At 48.5% G+C, this 22,631-nt stretch overlaps 1 protein-coding gene across 3 annotated transcripts in view; it reads left to right on the forward strand.

The window, feature by feature from the left end:
• LOC137423036 (exocyst complex component 6B) overlaps window positions 1–22,631 on the forward strand; it is a 392,907-nt gene that overhangs the window by 223,766 nt on the left and 146,510 nt on the right. For all 3 annotated transcript variants that reach the window (XM_068109815.2, XM_068109816.2, XM_068109814.2), the window contains exon 16: window positions 4,162–4,273. In XM_068109815.2, coding sequence (XP_067965916.2) covers window positions 4,162–4,273 — 112 coding nt within the window. The remainder of the gene's footprint in view (window positions 1–4,161; window positions 4,274–22,631) is intronic.

Raw genomic sequence — 22,631 nt, forward strand, 5'->3', positions numbered from 1 at the left:
TACGATGACGAGTTCGGACTGCTTCCAGGCATCTCGTGTACTCGAAGGACGGAAGTGAACTGTGAATATGATCGTGCATTGTTTTTAAGATGACTGAGGTCTCTGAACTGAAGTCCTGAATACTTTTTCAAAAGGGTTAATTGATGTGCCTGACGGAGGTAATGCCCACTTGCGCTTGGTGATGCTTTACTTCTCATAAATTAGCAAATTAAAGTGAACCGCTAATGTAATTTGCGGAAATATGAGATTGTTGTCAATGTTTAAATTTATTTCTTTATTTATTTATTTTACTTCCTCAAAAACTCTTAGACTATTCTCTCTTTCTTCACTTTCCTATCAATGCAGCTCTTTTATTTAAGGCCTGGCCTCGATAAGGACTATATAGTCTGTCACTGGAGCCTTCAACATAAAATAAAATGGGAAAACTATAAATGTAAGAAGATAGAGGTTTTTTTTTTTTTAATGAAATGTGAAGTCAAAACAGATTTTGTCCAGAGTCAAGAGTTGATAGAGATTTCAAGCTATGATGCTATTCAAATGTACCAACAGATGTCCAGATTATTATTATTTTTTAAAATATTAATTAATTCATTTATTTTTTGCCTCTGGCATAACAGCTAGGTTTTGCAAATTTCCTTCCAGTCTGCTCAACAGTCAGATTGATGGTTTTGAAGGAAATCATTGTTGTATGAGTGTTCGTAGTACATTGCATAAACTGGTCAATTTTCTGACCTCCATCACTCCCTCACCCACCACGTCATCTCCAACCCAATTGGTTCACGAGTTATCAAGTGACCACTATATTCGTCATGTGTGTGCGTCTCTGTGTGTGTGTGTGTGTGTCTGTGTGTCTGCAGCATAACTACCTGATGATATCATCAGATCTTGATGAAACTTGGGTGGGAGGTTGATATCATGATCTAGTTGTGTCCTGCCAAGAGTGGGCGTATTGCGCCCATTGTGGGCGGAGCCACGCCCAAAAAATGTGTCTTTTTAGGGGGTAATCGATTTCAAGCTACATCTTCTCCGAGGGGTTTGGTGGAATCTGACAGGGGTTTCGATATTTGGTTAGGCCAATGTCATGTGTCTAGCCCCATGGAGCTGGATGTTTCATTTTTCATTTTTCATTTTTTTTTTTTTCTTTTTTTTTCATTTCATTTTTCACCGAATTTTCGGTGTTGTGTAGCTAACTAACCTCATAACTGATTATACATTCTTTTCTATCTCATTTCAAGGTCAGTAACCTACGTTTTGACATTTCCGGTCCTGGCCTGTCCGGGCCTGTTTCGGTTATAGTACGTCCTTTGTCATTGAATACCGCTCGCTCGTGAACCATCGTCGTCTCCTGACTTGTTACTCTTATTTTTGACTGAGTTGTGAAAAATGTCTCAAAATGTGTAATTTTGTGCTTTTTTTAACGAAACAAACATTTCATGAAAAAATGGTGTGATTATTTATTTTTTCACTTTGACTATTTTCGACTCATCAACTGTAGTTATTTATTTTGGACTAGAAAGATAGCTTAGAGGTACGCACACTCACATCTGAGCTGCCTCGCCTGGTTTCAAATCTCGTCCCATCTATAAACAGTCATCCTATTTGTTTCGCAGGCGGGGTGAGACACCGATGTGTGTGCCGTCCCTCAGACGGACGTCAAACTGGGCGTCCCATCTGCTCGCATTAATTGGTGAAGAGTAGGCGAGCTATCGCTGGCACACTGAACAAATTACAAATTCATGCTCCAACCTGCATGGGGACCTGCTTCAGCAGCACCACTGCGCCCCCAGAACATGTTACCCACAAATATGCATCCGCTGCATATGGAAGAATAATAATAAGAAGAAGCAACAGTTTTTTTGCCTCCGCCACCAAAGGTGGATGGAGGTTATGTTTTCACCCCTGTCTGTCTGTCTGTTTGTCCATTTATCTGTACGTTTGTGAACAAAATATCTCAAAAAGTTGGCGACGGATTTATACGAAATTTGGCAGAGATGTAGCTTATGTGACAAGAATGAAATGACTACATTTTGGTGAAGATCCGGATCCGGATACTATAAGTTTTTTTAAGTGATTCTTCACCATTGGGAGATAGGGCCAAAAACGATATATAGCAGGATATATCAAAAAGTTATAGATGGATTTGGACGAAACCTGGTGGACCGGTTGGGTGTCTGACAAGGACGATTTGATTAGATTTTGATGAAGATCTGAATTTGGATTCGGATATGAGAATGATTAAATTTTTAAGCGATTCTTCACCATTGGGAGATAGGGCCAAAAACGATACATAGCAGGATATCTCAAAAATATATATATGGATTTGGACGAAACTTGTTGGACAGGTTGTGTGTGTGACGAGGAAGAATCGATTCAATTTTGGTGAAGATCCGGATCCAGTTAGTAGAAATTTTAAAGTGATTTTTTACCATTAAGTGATATGGCCAACCAGGTGGAGGTATGCTCTCTACTGGGTGCCGTTCTAGTTTCAGTAAGCGACAATTTTCCCTTTCAGTTCGAGCAATGTTTGAGGTAATTGAGTGTAAAGGGAAAGGTTCAACTTCATTTACCCAATGTTCAAAACTCTCCTACAATTTTTAAGATGTATACCAACCATACAGGTTTTTATCTAGTTGTTGTCAACAACAGCTCGTAAACTCAAGACCTGCGATAACCTGCAGTCGGAAAATTTCAAAGGCATTGTATTGGCAGAAATTATAGCATGTATGGGTGTCAAGTGCTTGTCTGTGAGAAGGAACGCTGGTGTGGGAGTAGGTTGACTGAGCCCACGGGCCAGGGAAAGTCCACATTGGTGTTATGGCGAGGTCATGCCGGAGAAATATGCCGTCCAACGAGACATTTCTCTCCCTCATTGGGGCAGTACATTGCTGTGGGCCCGGCGAAGATTTGGGCAGGCATGCCGAGCCGCCTGCATACCAGCTCAGCGGACCTTTGTGGTAAATGTGCTGATTTTCTTGGCATGTCCTGTGACAGCCCTGGCGTGTCGTGCCGAGATCACGGCTCAGTTCGGCACGCATGCTCCAGGGTAAAGGTAAAAAGTTTGTCGAGGTGCTGTTATCATTTCACTGACTTCTACCTATGAGCTTGTCAGTGTACATTTGCATGTCTTCATGCTGAGTTGTGCCGAGTACGAAAATGAAAATGGGAAGTTGCTGCTCGGCGGAATTCCTTACGTTTCAATAAGCACTAAAAGTGATCTTTGCAATTGCACAGATGCATGTATTCTTTATGAATGCTGGACTTTTCAGGCCAACACGAATGAATGCAAGTGAATTATATATTGATTAAATTTAGCTCAAAATGGAGAAGATTTGACTATTTTCATGAACCACTTACTTTTTCCACATTTGAAATTTGCATTTATGTTTATTTAAATTATACAATGGACTACAACATGTAAATGAATGATCGTTTTAAGGCCATTTTTCCCCGCTAGAGCGGGGGTTGGCCTTGCGGGCCCCATGACAATCATGGTTCCCTGTATGAGGCAATGTTTTTATGGCAGGATGCCCTTCCTGACGACAACCCTTGGTCGCCTCTGGCGATGCGCAGGGATACGGTGTACCAAACAAACACCTCATCTTTTATTCATTCTTTTGGAGTTCAATTCCATCATGCATGAAAAAAAATCGCCAAGTTTTTTTTATATATATATTATAATTGCTGTGATACATGTCGGGCAGTGGTTGTTTATAAAATCTCTGATTTGTGAATACACATAGTTGGACATGAACCTTTCAATAGCTCTGTGCAATTATTTGTTCTTCAATTTGTATCACAGATATTTTTGGACACTAAAAAATAAAAAAGCTTTGCATAATTAATTGTATATTTCTTTTTGAAATGGCATTAATCTCTGAATTTAATCTTCAATGTTTTATCAAGTGCACTTGAACAGATATAACAAGTGACCATAATTCAGGAAGCTGAAATAAATGTGTTTGAATTTAAAAAATGAAAAATAAAAAGTCCCCTAATTGCTTCGTTTTCGATTTTGAGTGACAGCAATCTGTGGTTGTTTGTGCTTTGCTTCAACTATGAAATCTGAATAATAGTTGATGTATTCTTTTTTTCAAACTGGAGCTATCAAAATAAGCTGTCTTTGTGGTGGGTTTAATTACATGCTTGGTGTCCTCACCACAGCTCAACAGAAGTTGACGACATGATTCGCAAGTCTGCCAACCTGCTTCTCACAAGGGTACTGAGCAGTGCCCTGCAGAGTCTTATCCGCAAGACACACATTGGCCTTACTGAGGTGCTGTCCTGCTAATATTCTCTTCCTTGTTGTCTTGCATTTCCAGTGTCTGGACTGCTCAATAGATTTTGTCTGCAAATATGTTGGTGTTGACATGATGATGGAGATTAAAATGTGCATGATATTTCAACATGTGTTATGTGCATGTCCGTGTGGTTTGCATGTGTGTATCGGGTTGCGCCCGTCCATGCGCTGGTGGTGCATGTGTCCGTGTGCAGGGCGGTGTGTGTGTCCGTGCGCTGGTGGTGCGTGTCCGTGCGCTGGTGGTGCGTGTCCGTGCGCTGGTGGTGCGTGTCCGTGCGCTGGTGGTGCGTGCCCGTGCGCTGGTGGTGCGTGTCCGTGCGTGTGTGGTGTGTGTCCGTGCGTTGGTGGTGCGTGTCTGTGCGCTGGTGGTGCATGTGTCTGTGTGCAGGGCGGTGCGTGTGTCCATGCGCTGGTGGTGCGTGTCCATGCGCTGGTGGTGCGTGTCCGTGCGCTGGTGGTGCGTGTCCGTGCGCTGGTGGTGCGTGTCCGTGCGCTGGTGGTGCGTGTCCGTGCGCTGGTGGTGCGTGTCCGTGCGCTGGTGGTGCGTGTCCGTGCGCTGCTGGTGCGTGTCCGTGCGCTGCTGGTGCGTGTCCATGCGCTGGTGGTGCGTGTGTCCGCGCGCTTGTGGTGCGTGTCCGCGCGCTGGTGGTGCATGTGTCCGTGTGCAGGGCGGTGCGTGTGTCCATGCGCTGGTGGTGCGTGTCCATGCGCTGGTGGTGCGTGTCCGTGCGCTGGTGGTGCGTGTCCGTGCGCTGGTGGTGCGTGTCCGTGCGCTGGTGGTGCGTGTCCGTGCGCTGGTGGTGCGTGTCCGTGCGCTGCTGGTGCGTGTGTCCGTGCGCTGGTGGTGCGTGTGTCCGCGCGCTTGTGGTGCGTGTGTCCGCGCGCTGGTGGTGCGTGTGTCCGCGCGCTGGTGGTGCGTGTGTCCATGCGCTGGTTGTGTGTGTGTCCGGGCACTGGTGGTGCGTTTGTCCATGTGTGGGTTGCACATGTTTTCCGTGTTGCACCGAATGTTGAGTTATTTTGTGCACGTGATCTGTGAACCACTGCGCTGTATACACACAAAAGTGTTAGTTTACAGCAAACTGTTTTTTCGTGATATTTTTGTCATCCCGAAAGATTTATTTAGTCTTCAGTGTTCTGAATAACATGCTCCGAATGGCATCCTGTTCAGCGTGTTTGAGACGTGCCTGAACGAGGATCTCAGCCAGTGCCACAAATGTAAAACTGTCTCGAGACTTGTTGACAGATTTTGATCTTTGCTCATCGCGCAATTACAGCCTGAGAAACATTGTACCTCTGTCATGACCCCTTCGACCTGGATCCTTCACCGGAAGCCATAAACTGGCAGTAATTGCCAGGAGTCAAACCTCTTGTTGAAGTGAAGATGAAGGCCCTGGCCAAAATGAGGAAAAAGTAGTTTTATGTGCAGTCTTCAATCAGCACCTTCAATGTGCTTCTGTCACCAATTTCTAATTTTCGTTGCAAAGGGAAATCACTTTATTTTGTTGTATTTACAAACAAGACTGATTGTGGGTGGAGTAAAGCTGTTTTGCTTGTTTTTTCTCAATTTTACAGGTTTCATTTTAGACCATCAAGGTAAAAAGTATGTATCAAAGTTTAAAAAAATTTATATATATATACGTATACATATATATATATATATATATATATATATATATATATATATATATATATATATATATATATATATATATATATTGTTGCAGACGCGGTTTTAGATGTTATATTGACCGAGCGGTGGTGTATTACCGCGTCCGAACAGTTACTCCCCGATTAGCCCGATTCCACCCGACGTTGACCAGATCGCCCCACAGATATTCAATCGGGAAACCTCTAAAGCGACCGAAAGAGAAGGAAAAGAGAAAAAGACAGAGTACGGAGGAAGAACAGATTTATTATACACACACAAGCAAAAAGGAAGAGCGACCAAAATTATTTACAAGCAATGGATGGAAAAAAACAGTCACACAGTGCATCGTTAGCTTATTCTACTCAATTTACTTAATCCCAAGACAACGAGTAGGACAGGACGTTCACACTTACACAGGGGATATTGCAGGCAGGTAGGGCTTGATGTGGATTGCTTGAGAGGGAGGCAAAGTCGGAGGCAGCAGCTCTCAATTCCTCGCGGTTTTTGGCGGGAAAACCCTCCGTCGCGTATCCGCTGCTGTAGACGTCACGCGCTGGTTCGGCACACCTGCTCCTCTTCTTGTGGTGGAGCCGTCTCCCTCCTTTCAGCGCGTCTCTCCAAAGCTGGTTTCCTTGCCGAGTACCTCTCCTCTTTGGCTTGGAGCGTTTCGCATCTCACCGCTCCTCTTGGTGCCGCCTCTTTGCTCATCTCCCAGGTCATCTGGTAAAGCAGTCCCTTACAGTCGCTTTTATCACCTCGGGCGGAATCAAGCCGCCGGCTGCGAGGGCACGCCTACCGGGTCGCTCACCGCGGTGCTGATTGGCCATGCGACCCTCTGGCTCACTCCTCCCCTCGATGACGAGGTGGAGACACGCCTTTCTTCTCCGAGATTAGCACATGGGCAATGGCGGCTTGCGGGATTGAACACAACTCCCACCCTTTTGAAAGGAACTTTGGAGAGCGGAGATGTTTGGGGAAATTGCAAGGGCCTATGCTTATTTTGTTTGATACAATGCAAAGTCAATCTAGTGGGAAACACATATTTAGCCTACATAGAATAAGGAAATACACTATTTAAAAAGATATATCGTGACCTGCGTGTAAGTTTCATGGAATTAACTAGGAGGACGGCTGCGACCATTATTTACATTACCAGGGTGTTACCATACTTTTGTAACGTTCACATTGTAACGTTTTCACATTCGTTACACTTCCTCCAAAATTGTTACACTTCTCAAAAACCGTTACACTTCTCAAATTCGTTACACACTTCTCAAAACCGTTACACTGCACCCTCCTTTCTTCAGGCCCGTCTCGGGCCTACTAAACTTTAACTTAGTGTGACACGTAGGTGTAATTCCCTCTACAATTAACCTGACCCTGAGTGTGACAATCTTAAAACACAAATAAGTATGTCCCCCTATTGCATTGCACCCTGTCTAACAGACTCAAGCCCACAGCTAACCGAATTACGGAATTATTCTCAAACTATACATTTACGGTGGGGAGCATTATTTACAATGACGTGATTTCTTATTTACAACGCAACCCAGGACCTGTGTTTTTTTTTTTTTTTTTGTTTCTTTTTAGGGAACAAGAAAAAGAAATTCCTGTTGGGAGGGAGGAGACAGCACGCATTGCATCGATGCACCAGTACCAATACCACCAAAGCACCCAAAAGCACCAAAAGCACCACAAGCACCAAAAGCACCACTCGGTGCGCAGTCACCATGGTTCTTAATAAACACAACAAAACAACTGGTGGTGGGCTTCTCTTTCTCTGCTGGGCCGATGTTCTTCCCGACGTCTTCTGGCTTCATGCGGCCTACTTGGAAATATAAAAAAGCACAACTTGTGTTCGTTTTTTATTTAGGGCCTCAGGGGCCAACTAAGGGTGGTCCACCTGTTTGGCATAGGTGCCACCTTACCGAGGTCCGCAAGCAAGATTCCCTGGCCACTATGGCCGGTCTCCAACAGAGGTGCCCTGCCCCAGAACCTGGGGTCCATCAAGTGGTACTTGGCCGCAGAACAGCGGTCCATAAAGTGGTACATCAACGCAATGCATGCTGGTTCTGGGAATCTCGGGCGCACAATGGCCGACCCACGCACGCTCCCCTCGGCGCCCAACGGCGCACAGGTCATGTGGGAGACAAAAGGGGAAAGACAATTGAGCGAGGGGTAAGGTCACAAAGGTACACATCAATAAGGCAATGCAAGGCGAAATGCGTACGGAGGGCGAAGTGAGAAAGCTCGTCCCTACCGTACGTCACCCCCCTGTCACCTACCCTACCCTTGCCCTTACCCCATATGTACAAAATCTACACATTACCAATTCGTCACTACTGTCACGTCTTCCCCATATTTCCCCTATACCAAATTCGTCTCCACAATCCCTCTACTGCAAAATTTGCCATCACCAAATTCATCATCAATCCTCATAAGGAGGCAGAGATGGAACATCAAAGCACAATGTCACACCCACGTCATGATGCGTCTCACCATCCAAACATTTGCACAGTAAAAATAACAAAACATGGCATGGTGCGGAGTACCTGTCACCTCAGGTGAGTGGATGCAGATGGTGCGAGGAGATCCTTCATCCTAACTATCCTCTAAATGACTTTAACACACTTTACACTACCCGGGGTCTCTCCCTGCCAATCCATTGGCCACTTACACTATGGGTTCTAAAAACCAATTCCCATTGACCAAACTGTGGTGCTTCTCAATTTGGGGTCTCACTCCCCCGATTCATCTCCCGGTGCCCTCGCACAATTTCTGGGCCGCGACGTGTAGCTCTCCCATCAGGTCTACCCACCTGCACACCTCCACCACTGCAGTTGCCACCCGAGCTTACCTAGCTCCTCACCCTAACCTAACTAACTGGGGACAGCCCCTCCTGGCTCTGTCACCCCATGGTGCCCTCTGGCACTGGGCTACCGGGGTCCGTCCTCCGGATCCTCGGGCCCCATCCACAACAACTACTACCGGCTCCCAGAGCCCACCTGCGGCCTCACCTGGCCGACATCCTCACAGTGGTGGAGCGCCCAACCAACTACACACACTAACAGGCTACACGCCCAGCCATTTCCACGACACTAATGCACCCATCCAAATACCATTCTTTCACCTCGCACCACAGATGCCAATATCCAACCACAATTTACCTATACCCTCTACCTAACACTTGCACTACCCGCCCCGGGTATCCGTGATGGGGGTCCACTCTTCCCCCATTCACACCTTCGCACCATCCACTCCACTCCACAATTTCCACCATACTCACTCCACGACCATCCATTCCAATACTCCATACCATTTATTCCATACACCTGTCTTTCATTCACCTGTCGTTGCACACCTGTGCAATCCTACCTGGTGCCACCTGCACCCTCCTCCTCTTCCTGGACCAGTTGGTCAACACAACACACATCACTATCACTCCTACTCATACACTGCTCCACACACCTGTCCAGTTGCACACCTGTGCAATCACACCTGTTCCATCTTCACACACACGGCATCATCTCAGCTAACTACTCCCCTCTGAAACTTGCGCTTCCCAGTCGTCCCTTTAAACTATTGCGCTCCCTCGTCATTATCATCCATACTAATCTACCTGCGTCCCCACTACAGGTATCAGTCACTATCTAAACTTAACGTTACCTAATGTCATCTTCGCTAGATCCCTACAATTACCCAAGCCCTCCCTGGCTCGGTTGTCATAGCCACCCCATAAACTATTGCGCATTTGCCCCCACCTGTGAGGGATGGTGGATTTGCCATCCCACCACATCGGGGGTCCCTCTATCAATTTTGCTCGTCCAAATTCCAACCAATTCAAAAATTTTCCATTTACTGCCAATTCTACCCACTATTATAAATTTCGTATCAAATCACTACCATCATCGTCCGTCTACTTATTACATCCTCTCGGTGCGCCATGACATCATTAAACTCGGTTTCGCAAAGCCGAGCAATGAATTCGGGTGGTTTGGTCGCCTGCAGGTTGAATCCGTCCGGCTTTCGGTTCAAGGGAGGTGGTTTGGTTGGACCGAGATTCCACGCACCATCTCGGCGCGGCACCTTGCGGTCCCGGGCCCGATGGCTCAATCTCCCCCGGTCGGAGCCCCGTCCCCACGAGGGGGCACCGTTCCGCTTCCTCCCACTCGCCCTCGAACCGGACCGGTCGCCTCGCCCGACAAGGCCCGGACTCGACCGTGCGGGGCGGGGCCAAGCCCGAATCGGCAACGACGCTTCGAAGAGAAGCGACGCAGCTTCGATCCGCGCCGGGCTCTGCATCCAACAAAGGGCTCCTCGCACCGAGTGCTCGCATCGGCTATCCGTCGCTCTAACCACTAACCTGGTTACCGTCGATGCTTTACTTGCATGCTTACAAGCATACGCTACCCCTTTCACCCTCACAAAACCCGGCGTTCCAACGCCGTCCGTACATTCCACCAACGCTCTCTCTGTTACACACCACACCTCTCGCGCACACTTCGGTCCACACCTCTCCTCCGTTACGTCCTCCGTAACACTCACCATGGGCGTGCACTCCGTATTGCTCTCACTCCCTGTGTCACACCCCGTACACACCGACGTGCATTCTCGCTCGCACTCGGTTTCACTCCCACACTTTATAACACACCCACTCGCCGACGCACACTTTTTCCTCCCACGCGTGCCATTTCCACTCACACGGGACCCTTCACCAACGCCCGGATGCTTCCTCGATCCCAAGCGCGTGAAAATTCTTTTGTCGCTAAACATCTTCTTACAAAATCTCCCCACACAATACACAACAGCACGTCTCACCTTCGGGGTTCTTCTTCCTCCCTGCACCAAAACCTGCAAACTTCCATTTGGATTAGCGAGTACATCATCATGATTTGAGCAGGGACTTTGTACATTATCCATTTCTCCCTGCAATTCCCGGGCTACCTCCGTCATCTCTTCAATTTTAATTCCCAGCACTGCTTTTTCTTTATTAACCTCGGCGACCGCTGGCTTTAATAAAACACCTTCTACCTCATCGGTCGCCGGCTTTTTCAAACCCCGTGTCGCGATTTCTACCCCCGTCATTGTACCCGTGGTTTCCTCCGCTTCGCTCAACCAGTGCTTTTCGACCCGCTTTACCTCCTCGTGCACCCCTGGGACCCTTTCGCCCAACTTGCGGTCTCTGTCCCTCTGCTCCATTCTCTCCATATCAGCCTTCAGTCCGTTGGTTATTTCTTCAATTTGGTTTCCCAATCGCTCACTATTCTTTTCCATAAGGGCCTTCATTTCAGCCATAAATAATTGCATGTCTTCCACCGTTGGTACAAAGGGCGCGGCAAAATTTGGTGCCGCTGTAACCACGTGCGCAAGAGCGCCATTTTGTGCACCTGATACCTCCTCAACCACACCTTCTTTACTCTCCTCCACCCTTTCCTCCACATACATTTCCCCGAGGTCCTGGGTCGATTCTACCCCGTCTATCTCTCCCACCGGCATCCCGTCGCCTTGAACAGCCATGGCGCGATTTCAAAATTCGGGTTTTGCTTTAAAAAAAAAAAACAAATTTCGGCAGCTCGTAATTTTGACCAAAATTTTTTTTAGATGTTTTAAAAATTTGGTTCGGGCCCCGAATCTCACTCCCAGACACCAATTGTTATAGATCGCGGACAGATGTTATAGACCGAGCGGTGGTGTAAGACCGCGACCTAACAAAACTCACCCGATTCACCCAGACTTTGGCCGTATCGCACCCCAGCTGCTCAATGAGGGAAAAGACGAAAACGACGCAATGCAAAGAGGAAAACGAAGACAAAAAGGTTGGAAATACTACTAAATTTATTTACTATTTACACACATAAGCAAAAAGAAAGCAGGCACGTTTATTTACAGGCACATGAGACGCAGGGGACACAGTGAAAATGATTAGCTTATGCAGACTTGACTTAACTACCCCGGACAGAACAAACAAAGACACTGACTCACGCGGGGAATGCCAGGAATGGCAGAAGGTGGACGGCTGGAGGTGCACGCTTGGTGGAGCCAACACGGAGCTTGGTGGAGCCCTGGTGGAGGCGAACGCTTGGTGGAGCCAACACGGAGCTTGGTGGAGGGGAACGCTCGGTGGAGCCAACACGGAGCTTGGTGGAGGTGAACGCTTGGTGGAGCCAACACGGAGCTTGGTGGAGCCTTGGTGTGACGGGTTCTCTCTTCTTTGTAAAAGCTCAACTGTCTTGTCTCTTGTAAAAGCTCAACTCTTCCCTCCTCTGTAAAAACGAATCTCTCTGACTCCTCTCCACGGCTTGGGGCTCCCTTGTGTCTGCCGGTAAAAACTCATCTCCTTTGGCCACACCCCTGCCTTGGGTTATATAGGCCCCCGCCCCTCAACCTTTGCGAACCTCCCCGACCGCTCTTCCTCCGCCCTCTGTAGCCAAACCCCTGGCTCATGGTTGGTCGAGCGGGGCTGGTTCACTCCTCCCCCTCTATGACGAGGTGGAGACACGCCTTTCTTCCCCAACCCTGCCTCGTGGCCAATGGCGGCAATTGGATCGGAGGTAATTGGTGATGGGAATGGAAGGGAATCTATCTCTTTCACTGGTGCAATGGAGTACTTCAATTAATGGGAGACACAGCCTTACCCTAAAACACAGAATAAGAGATAACTATCAACAGGTATATTCTATTACTTGGCTGACGTGTATGCTTGTGGACTATGGGACGCCCTTTTGCTCTTTACACAGCTCCGGAGGCAGGAGGCACAGAATAAACAATAATCACAATAATACAGCACACAATCAAAAAATATACAGTCCTCATATCCACAACACTTTGTGTCCTCATATCCACAACAACTACCTCATATCCACATCCTCATATCCACAACCACATATATATATATATATATATATATATATATATATATATATATATATATATAGATATATATTGTTGCGAATATGGAATTTGGCCTCCATATCCGCTTGTAAATATTCCCCTATTTTCTCCAATACTCCCCAACTTTCCCCAATCCCCCATTCCCTAGTCCCATTGCATGTAAACAACAATCAGTAGAGCCGACCTTCCCCTTATTCCCCCATTAAATGTCGTGCCCAGGTCCACCGCACCACACGTAGACAACTTTCGGACATCTTCCTAGTTATTCTTAATCTATGTCAGTTAAGGCCTCGTTTCCATTAATTATGACTCTTCGTTGCACCAGAATGTGATTATATGGCATCAGTAGTGAGTTTAGGACCTTTCCCATACCTCCTCCCATCTTCTTCCCCAAACAACAACAATAACAACAACTACAACAACAATTACAACTACAACTACGACTACAACAACAGAGGGGCGGGGAGTGTGCGTCCTCACACCGGCTCGGTTACCCGCCATGACCATGCGCTCCACGGCGTTACCCCGAAGGGGCTGGCTGTCAGCTCCTCGTCAGGGGCGGAGCCAGTAACCCCCCCACGCACCCAATGAGAAGCAACGTGCCGATTCCATCTGGGGCGGAGCTAACGAGCCGAGGGCGTGTCACTCCCCGCCGGATATACGCGGCCCCGCGCCGGATGTGACGTCAGATGCGCCCCGAGCTGGAGAAAGAAGGACCTGCGAGCGCTGAGAGAGAAAGGCCCGCCTGTGAAAGAACGTCCCCTCCGAGCGCTGTGAAACCTCCCGCATCTTTGGACCGGACCGTACTGTACCCTGCCCCGAGCCCAGGAGGACCTGGAGCCATCGATACCTGCCCTTTCCTAGCCATCAAACCCCCGTGTGAGTCAGCCGTTGTCCCGTTTGTCTGTCGTCTGTCCGGGGTTAATATAAGAGTGTGTCTAAGTGCCTGTCTTTCTGTGATTATACTTCTAGCCCCTGTAATCTGACCTTTCCGTACGAATATAATCTCCTCCGGAGGTCTTGAGAATCGAAACCTTGGTGTCGTATTGTGTTATTGTAATCCAGCCGGGTGTCTTCTTTTTCTTATTGAGCCAGCATCGCGCGACTAGTCAACGTTCGGGCACAATCGGGTAACTTGTGCAGACGTGGTCATACCATAAAACCGCTCGGTAAATAACATCCAAGCCACGTCTGTAACAATTGGTTGTCAGGAGTTGGATTCGAACCTGGGACTAAATTTATTTAGCCCAAATTTTGGACACCAATTGTGTTAGTACGGTAACAATTGGTGTCGAGGAGTGGAATTCGAACCCGGGACTAAATTTATTGGGCCCAAATTTTGGGAGGGAAAATCGATTCGGAGCGCGTACTGCGCTCGACGAAATTATAACGAAAAAAAAAAAAATTGGATTTGTTTTACGAAACTCGAATTTTGCAAGTCGCGCTATGGCGGATCAAGACGGCTGGGGTCCGGTAGGGGAGAGTGAAGCAGGGTCGGTCCAGGACCAAATTGAGGGACATGAGGAGAGCGAAGCAGTGAGGGCGGCAGGTTCGCAAAATAGCGCCGTCACGCACGAAGTAGCGGGCGCGCAAAATGGCGCGCTCGCTCACGTGGTTGAAGGGTCCCAAAATAGCGGTGCCGCGGAGGGCGAGCCTGCGGTGGCGGCTGGGGACGCTGGGCAAACCGGGTTTGACCTCAGATTATTCTTGACCCAACTGAATGCAAAAATGGATAGGATGGAGGGCCAAATGAGGGTTGATAGTGGGCGATTAGAGGGCCAAATGAGGGGTACCAGTGAGGGATTAGACAATAATTTTAAGGGATTAGACAATAATTTTAAGGGATTAGACAATAATTTTAAGGGATTAGACATGAAATTTGGGAAATTAGACGATAGATTAGGGGAAATACAGGAGGGGTTAACGGGGGTAGAAAACAGAATGGCCGCTCAAGAGAATCAAATGGAAGGGATGCAAAAGGGGTTAGAGGGGGTAGAAAATAGAATGGCTGCCCAGGAGAATCAGATAGAGGGAGTGAAAAATGGGTTAGAGGGGTTAGAAAACACCATGGAAGGCAAATTGAGGGACATGAGGGACCAAGCGGAAAGGGAAGTTAACCAAATGGGGCAGCAGATAGAGGGGGTCAGAATGGGGGTAGAAGCCAAACTGGATGCTCACAGGGAGGAAATGGAGCAGATGAGGGTGGCATCTGGGCAGGAGATGCAAGTGATGGGAGAAGAGATCAGAAGAGGAGTGAGTGAGGAGGTCGGAGGAGTGCGCGAGGAGGTGAGGCACTGTGAGGAGCACATGGAAAAGGAGGTGAGAAAGGGGACTGTAAAGTTACAAGGGGGCATAGAGGACCTGACGCAGGAGGTGGAGCAGCTGACGGTGGGACAGACGGAGTTAGTGGAGCAGGTTCAAAGGAACACTGCGGTATTAGGAGGGTTGAAAGCGACACAAAACGACATAAAAAACGACTTGATAGCGACAAAGAGGGAATGTCAGATGGTACGTGAGGGACTGACAACGAGGTTGGACGAGGTGATAGAGGTAATGGAGACGAAGGACCGGCAGGTGAGGACGCACCTGGAAACGGTCAAGGTAGCCTTAGAGGATGAGCTTGAGGAGACGTACCGGGGAATAAAAGAGGTGAAGCACAAATTAGAAGAAGTGGAAGAAGGGATGAGCGAAATTAAGAAGCGACGGAGAGGGGATAAGAAAGAGATAAAAGAGGAGATAAAAGAATTGGTCCAAAGTCTGTGTTTGGATCGTGATGATGTGCTCATTAACCGGATGAGGGATTCGCAGGTGATGGAGGAGAAGCGAAGAGGAAGAGGACCCGGTGTAAGTGGTGACCAATATGGTCGTGCGTATGATGCGCCAGGGGATTTAAGAAGCTTGGGGGTCGAGATAGACCCGGGTGTTCGTGAGAGGCCGTTGGTGAAGTGTGCGACAGGTCTGGTGTGCGAAAGAGGAGGTGTGCGAGAAAGTCCGACTCTGGGGTGTGTGAGGAAAAAGTGCGTGCCAAGGAGTGAGGGTGCTGGCGAGAGTGAGTCGGTCGTAGCGCGTGTGCGAGGGGGCACATGGAAGCGCGGTGTGGTGAGTGTTACAGAGGATGTGACGGGAGAGTGTGCGCGAGGAAGGTGTGTGACGGACAGGTGCATGGGGAAAGAGTGCGCTGTCAAAGGCAAGGAAGAATGCACACCTGTGGTGAGTGTTACAGAGGGTGTGACGGGAGAGTGTGCGCGAGGAAGGTGTGTGACGGACAGGTGCATGGGGAAAGAGTGCGCTGTCAAAGGCAAGGAAGAATGCACAGCTGTGGTGAGTGTTACAGAGGGTGTAACGGGAGAGTGTGCGCGAGAAAGGTGTGTGACGGACAGGTGCATGAGGAAAGAGTGTGCTGTCAAGAGTAAGGGTGAGTGCGTTGTCAGGAATGGAGGTGAAAGTAGTGAGAGTGACATGGAGCGTGAGTTAGTTGTGACAGGTGAGCGAGGATGTACACCTGGGATGGAAGGATGCACACCTGGAATGGTAGAGCGTGAGTGGGAATGCACGCTGGAGTTGGTGGTGAGGCACGTGGTTGGGTGTGCGAATGAGAGCACACCTGTGATTGTCACAGAGGAGGTGACCGAGGAGGGGGCGCGAAGAGGTGTATTGGTGAGGTGTGCTACCAACGAGTGTGTGCCAAAGTGTTCGGTGGTCAGGTGTGTGACCAAGGCGGTGAGTGGAATGGGTGTACCTGGGTGTGTAAGGAACGGTACGAGGGGCATGGAAACGGCTGGATGTGTGAGCAAGGAACGGGCTGCGGGATGTAAGCATGCAGGTGAAGCATCGACGTTAGACGGGGTAGAGTTTAGAACGACTTATAGCCGAGTCGGGCCCTCGGTGCGTGCTGGGCCTCGCTTTGAACGGCCGCGTCCTTGCTCCACTAGGCGGAGCGGGCAGCCCGATAGAAAGGGTCGTCATGGCGACCACTTTTTGGTGAGGCATTCCGGCAGGCCGAGATCGAGCCATGGGATGGCTCCGTGCCGAGATGGTGCGTGGGATCTCGGCCCGGGTAAACCTCCTTCCCTGCACCGAATGCGGGATGCATCCAGCCGCTGGCACAAAACAACCAGCATCCATTGCTTGGCTTCACGAAGCCGGGCTTTGGACAGGGAGTGGCGCACCGAGAGGTATTAGTGAGTCGACTGGGTGATGAGGTTAGTGTTTTGGACCCAAAATTAGAGAAAAACAAAATTTGATGATTGGCAAGGGATTGGCAGTAGTGATTGGCAGATGATGGGCAGTGATTGGCAAATTTTTAATTTGTTGAAATTTGATGTGCAAAATTGGTAGTGAGAGACCCCCGATGTGGTGGGATGGCAAATCCACCATCCCTCACAGGTGGGGGCAAAGGAGCAATAGTTTATGGGGTGTATGGCAGTGAAAACTAGCCCGGGTGGGTTAGGTTATATTGTAGGGATCTAGAAAGATGACATTAGGTAACGTTAAGTTTAGTTAGTGACTGATACCTGTAGTGGGGACGCAGGTAGATTAGTATGGATGATAATGACGTGGGAGCGCAATAGTTTAAAGGGACGACTGGGAAGCGCAAGTTTCAGAAGGGAGTAGTTAGCTGAGATGATGCTGTGTGTGTGAGAATTGAACAGGTGTGATTGCACAGGTGTGCAACTGGACAGGTGTGTGGAGCAGTGTATGAGTAGTGAGTGTTGTGGATCAGCGCGAATGCGCTTGGGGAGAGAAGGGTGCAGGTGGCACCAGGTGTGAGAGCACAGGTGTGCAGGTACAGGTGTGTGGAGAGAGTTGGAGTAAGTGGTACGGAGTGGTGTGCATGGTGCGAAGGTGTGGATGGGGGAAGAGTGGACCCCCTTTCACGAGTACCCGGGGCGGGTAGTGTAAGTGTTAGGTAGAGGGTGCAGGTAAATTGTGGTTGGATATTGGCATTTGTGGTGCGGTTGCAGAATGGTGTTGTGAATGGGTGCATTAGTGTTGTGGAAATGGCTGGGCGTGTAGCCTGTTAGTGTGTGTAGTTGGTTGGGCACTCCACCACTGTGAGGATGTCGGCCAGGTGAGGCCGCAGGTGGGCTCTGGGAGCCGGTAGAGTTGTGGATGGGGCCCGAGGATCCGGAGGACGGACCCGGGTAGCCCAGTGCCAGAGAGGGCACCGAGTGGGGAGAGTGCCAGAGGGCCTTCCCCAGGTAGTTAGGTTAGGGTAAGGAGCAGGTAAGCTCGGAGGCAACTGCAGTGGTGGAGGTGTGCAGGTGGGTAGACCCACTGGGAGAGGTACCCGCCACAGCCCAGAAATTGTGCGAGGGCACCGGGAGATGAATCGGGGGAGTGAGACCCCAAATTGAAGAGCACCACAGTTTGGCCAATGGGAATTGGTTTTTTAGAACCCATAGTGTAAGAGGGCCAATGGTTTGGCCTGAGAAAGACCCCGGGTAGTGTAAAGTTGTTAAAGTCATTTAGGAAATAGTTAGGATTGAAGGACCTGTCGCACCATACGCAGCCACTTACCTGAGGTGATGATGATGACTCCACACCTGTGTTTCCTTTGTTTTGTGCAGAAGTAAGGATTGCTGTGGATTTGTGAGACGCATCACGACGTGGATGAGACATTGGGGTGATTCCATCTCTCCCTCCCTAGGAGGGACTGATGATGAATTGGTGATGGCAAATTTTGATGTTGAGTTGAAAATGGCAAATTTTGAGGAGAGTTGAAAATGGCAAATTTGATTGGTTAGGAGGGAGAGAAGACGAATTTGGTTTATGGGAGGAACGGGGAAGACAGTAGGGATGTTTGTTGATTTGTAAAGTAGATGTTTATGGGTAGTGTTGTGTTTTGTGGATGCAGTAAGGGGTAAGGGAGGGGCCATGTAGGTTACCTGGTGGGGGGGGGGGGGGGGCGTACGATAGGAACGTACCTGTCTCACCTGGTTCCCATGTGCCCCCAGTGTGCATTACCTTATATTGCGTGCACTTTTGCGCCCTTACCACCTTACTCACTTGTTTCTTCTTTTGTCTCCCACCTCCGAGGATCTGGCTTTGGGGTAGAGAGAGAGGAGAGAGAGGTGCTGGCTGCGCAGTTGTGGGCCTGCACTTTCGCTGTTTGCTGCCGGGATCGATACACCATATGGACCGCAATGTTTGTGGCCACCCACAATGGACCGCAGTTCGTTTGCGGCCAAGCACCACCCGGGGATGGACCTATGGGTCAACGTGGCACCTATGCCATAAAGGTGAACCACTGTTAATTAACACCACCAAGTGCACCACAAGAAGAGCAAGAGACACCTGCAGGGTTAGGGGTTGTCGAATTTATTTTTATTCCAATGAACAATGGTGACTGCACCGATTGGTGGTGGGGTGGTGCTTTTGATGCTCGGGAAGGGTGCTCTGCACGTTATTAAAGGCCGTCGGCCACAGAGCACTCGTGGGTTGGTGTATCGATGTTGGCAAGCGCGGTCTCTCTCTATGCATAACATCTGCATGTGTTCCTCCAAAAACAGGTCCTGGATCGTAGTGTAAATAGCAGCGTAGTCTTGTAAATAATGCTCCCTACCGGCTGTATGTTTAGTTTGAGGATTCTTTCCGGATTCGGTTATCCTGTGGGTGTGTTTCTGTGAGGAGAAGGGTGCAACGTCGCAGGGGGACATATTTACTCATTTGTGAATATCTGTAAAACTGTCGCACTCAGGGTAGAGTTAATAGTAGAGGGAACTACATTGCGTGCCACACTAAAGTAGGTAAAAATTTATCGGGTCATAGATATATATTGTTGCGAATATGGAATTTGGCCTCCATATCCGCTTGTAAATATTCCCCTATTTTCTCCAATACTCCCCAACTTTCCCCAATCCCCCATTCCCTAGTCCCATTGCATGTAAACAACAATCAGTAGAGCCGACCTTCCCCTTATTCCCCCATTAAATGTCGTGCCCAGGTCCACCGCACCACACGTAGACAACTTTCGGACATCTTCCTAGTTATTCTTAATCTATGTCAGTTAAGGCCTCGTTTCCATTAATTATGACTCTTCGTTGCACCAGAATGTGATTATATGGCATCAGTAGTGAGTTTAGGACCTTTCCCATACCTCCTCCCATCTTCTTCCCCAAACAACAACAATAACAACAACTACAACAACAATTACAACTACAACTACGACTACAACAACAGAGGGGCGGGGAGTGTGCGTCCTCACACCGGCTCGGTTACCCGCCATGACCATGCGCTCCACGGCGTTACCCCGAAGGGGCTGGCTGTCAGCTCCTCGTCAGGGGCGGAGCCAGTAACCCCCCCACGCACCCAATGAGAAGCAACGTGCCGATTCCATCTGGGGCGGAGCTAACGAGCCGAGGGCGTGTCACTCCCCGCCGGATATACGCGGCCCCGCGCCGGATGTGACGTCAGATGCGCCCCGAGCTGGAGAAAGAAGGACCTGCGAGCGCTGAGAGAGAAAGGCCCGCCTGTGAAAGAACGTCCCCTCCGAGCGCTGTGAAACCTCCCGCATCTTTGGACCGGACCGTACTGTACCCTGCCCCGAGCCCAGGAGGACCTGGAGCCATCGATACCTGCCCTTTCCTAGCCATCAAACCCCCGTGTGAGTCAGCCGTTGTCCCGTTTGTCTGTCGTCTGTCCGGGGTTAATATAAGAGTGTGTCTAAGTGCCTGTCTTTCTGTGATTATACTTCTAGCCCCTGTAATCTGACCTTTCCGTACGAATATAATCTCCTCCGGAGGTCTTGAGAATCGAAACCTTGGTGTCGTATTGTGTTATTGTAATCCAGCCGGGTGTCTTCTTTTTCTTATTGAGCCAGCATCGCGCGACTAGTCAACGTTCGGGCACAATCGGGTAACTTGTGCAGACGTGGTCATACCATAAAACCGCTCGGTAAATAACATCCAAGCCACGTCTGTAACAATATATAGATATATATATATATAGATATATATATAGATAGATATAGATATATATATAGATAGATAGATATATATATAGATAGATATATATATATATATATATATATATATATATATATATATATATATATATATATATATATATATATATGCATATATATATGCATATATATATGTATATATATATGTATATATATATGTATATATATATATATATACAGTGATCCCTCGTTTATCGCGGGGGTTACGTTACAACTATGATTATATATATAATATAATATTATATATATATATATATATATATATATATATATATATATATATATATATATATATATATATCGATATATATAGATATATATATATATATATTGTTGCGGATCTCCGACGTCGGCTCTCCCCTTACCAAGAGGGGGTTAGTCCCCTTGTCCTTTTATCTGGCCGACGCGAGTCCTGGAAGTTATAACGTTCCTTCCGGTCGTTGGTAAATAGGGTTGTTGGTCGATTTTTAGTCCTATTACCTAATTACTACCACCGACCGTAAAGCAAGGGAATAACTCCCGCTCGAACCACGGATATTGATGGGATATGCCGAGCGGATAGCAATCCGCGATCCGAGCTGTTAACAGGTGACTAGACCCGATTTGAAGCGGTTGCGATCGTGCCACGTTTACCCAATGGAGAAAAGACTGATGCGATCGGATAAGAGGAAACCAGAAAGAACAGGGCAATTTATTAACAAATGTACAAGAAGAAGAAGAGGAAACGAAAGAATGTACAAGAAAGAAAGAGGAAGGAAAAGCACACAGGGCAGCCTTAATTACAGTCTTATCTTATTCCCTGGACAAACGGGCCCGTCTCACATACAGACACTCACACGGGGATTGCAGATGGTAGGTTGATGGTCACCAGCGCGACCAGGCTCCAGTCTGGCTCCGGTCCAGCCGACGAAACCCGGCAGGCAGCTCTTCGTATAGCGTAACGCAAGCGGACACTTGTAATGACGGGGGGAAGGCTGGTATACTGCGTACGTACTTTGTGCACTACTCGCGTCAAACGCCCCCTCTCCAATGTCCTGCTTTAGAATCGCAATGCCAGCGAGCCCTCTGTAATCACGACAGTCCTCAGCGCTTTCCACAACGATCAGTCCTGGACTGTCCTCTGTGAGAGTCCTTTCACAAGCGCATATATTCTCGAGTCCTTTCACAAGCGCATATATTCTCGAGTCCTGTTAGCGCAAGCCTCCTCGGTAAGTCCTGTAAAAGGGCTTTTGTGCACTTTTATAAGTCAAGCCAGCGATCGCTCCGCCAGCCCCAACCACGCCCTGTCAGGCGATGTCACTCCAGCCCTGGTTGGCTGGTTATTGCTTACCAGCCCCGCCCTGATGGATGGGTGACGTGGCCACACCTCCTCCTTGGCGCTCCGCCCCCTTTTTCCGGGCTTCACCTCGTGGCTTATGGCGGCGTTTGAGCGAGCTCACGCTCAAGGGCAGCGAAGGCTGCGCCCAAGGAGCGTACCAAATTGGGAGGAGCCATGTGGCACAGACTGGGGAGCGCGCTTAATGGCGTCGCTTGGAGGGAGGCTGCAAAAATGGACGAGGGGCCTACTTCTTCTTTGATTGACGCAACGCAGATTCGACTATTGGAAAATGCCTTATCTACACATATGAAGAAATAACTTATGTCCTATGGTGACCTACGTGTTGCTTGTGGCCTATCTATGGGGTGCTACCGTTAAACTTTCATGATGTGATATTTACATAAAGTGTGGGTTCTCAAAACCGCAACACTGCACCCCTCCTTTTGCCAGGCTCTGCCCGAGCCGAAACCTGGGGCAGGACTACTTTTACATCTACATGTGACACTTA

This window comes from Myxine glutinosa, chromosome 3 (assembly GCF_964187855.1).
Source record: "Myxine glutinosa chromosome 3, kmMyxGlut1.1, whole genome shotgun sequence".
Classification (NCBI taxonomy): Eukaryota; Metazoa; Chordata; class Myxini; order Myxiniformes; family Myxinidae; genus Myxine; species Myxine glutinosa.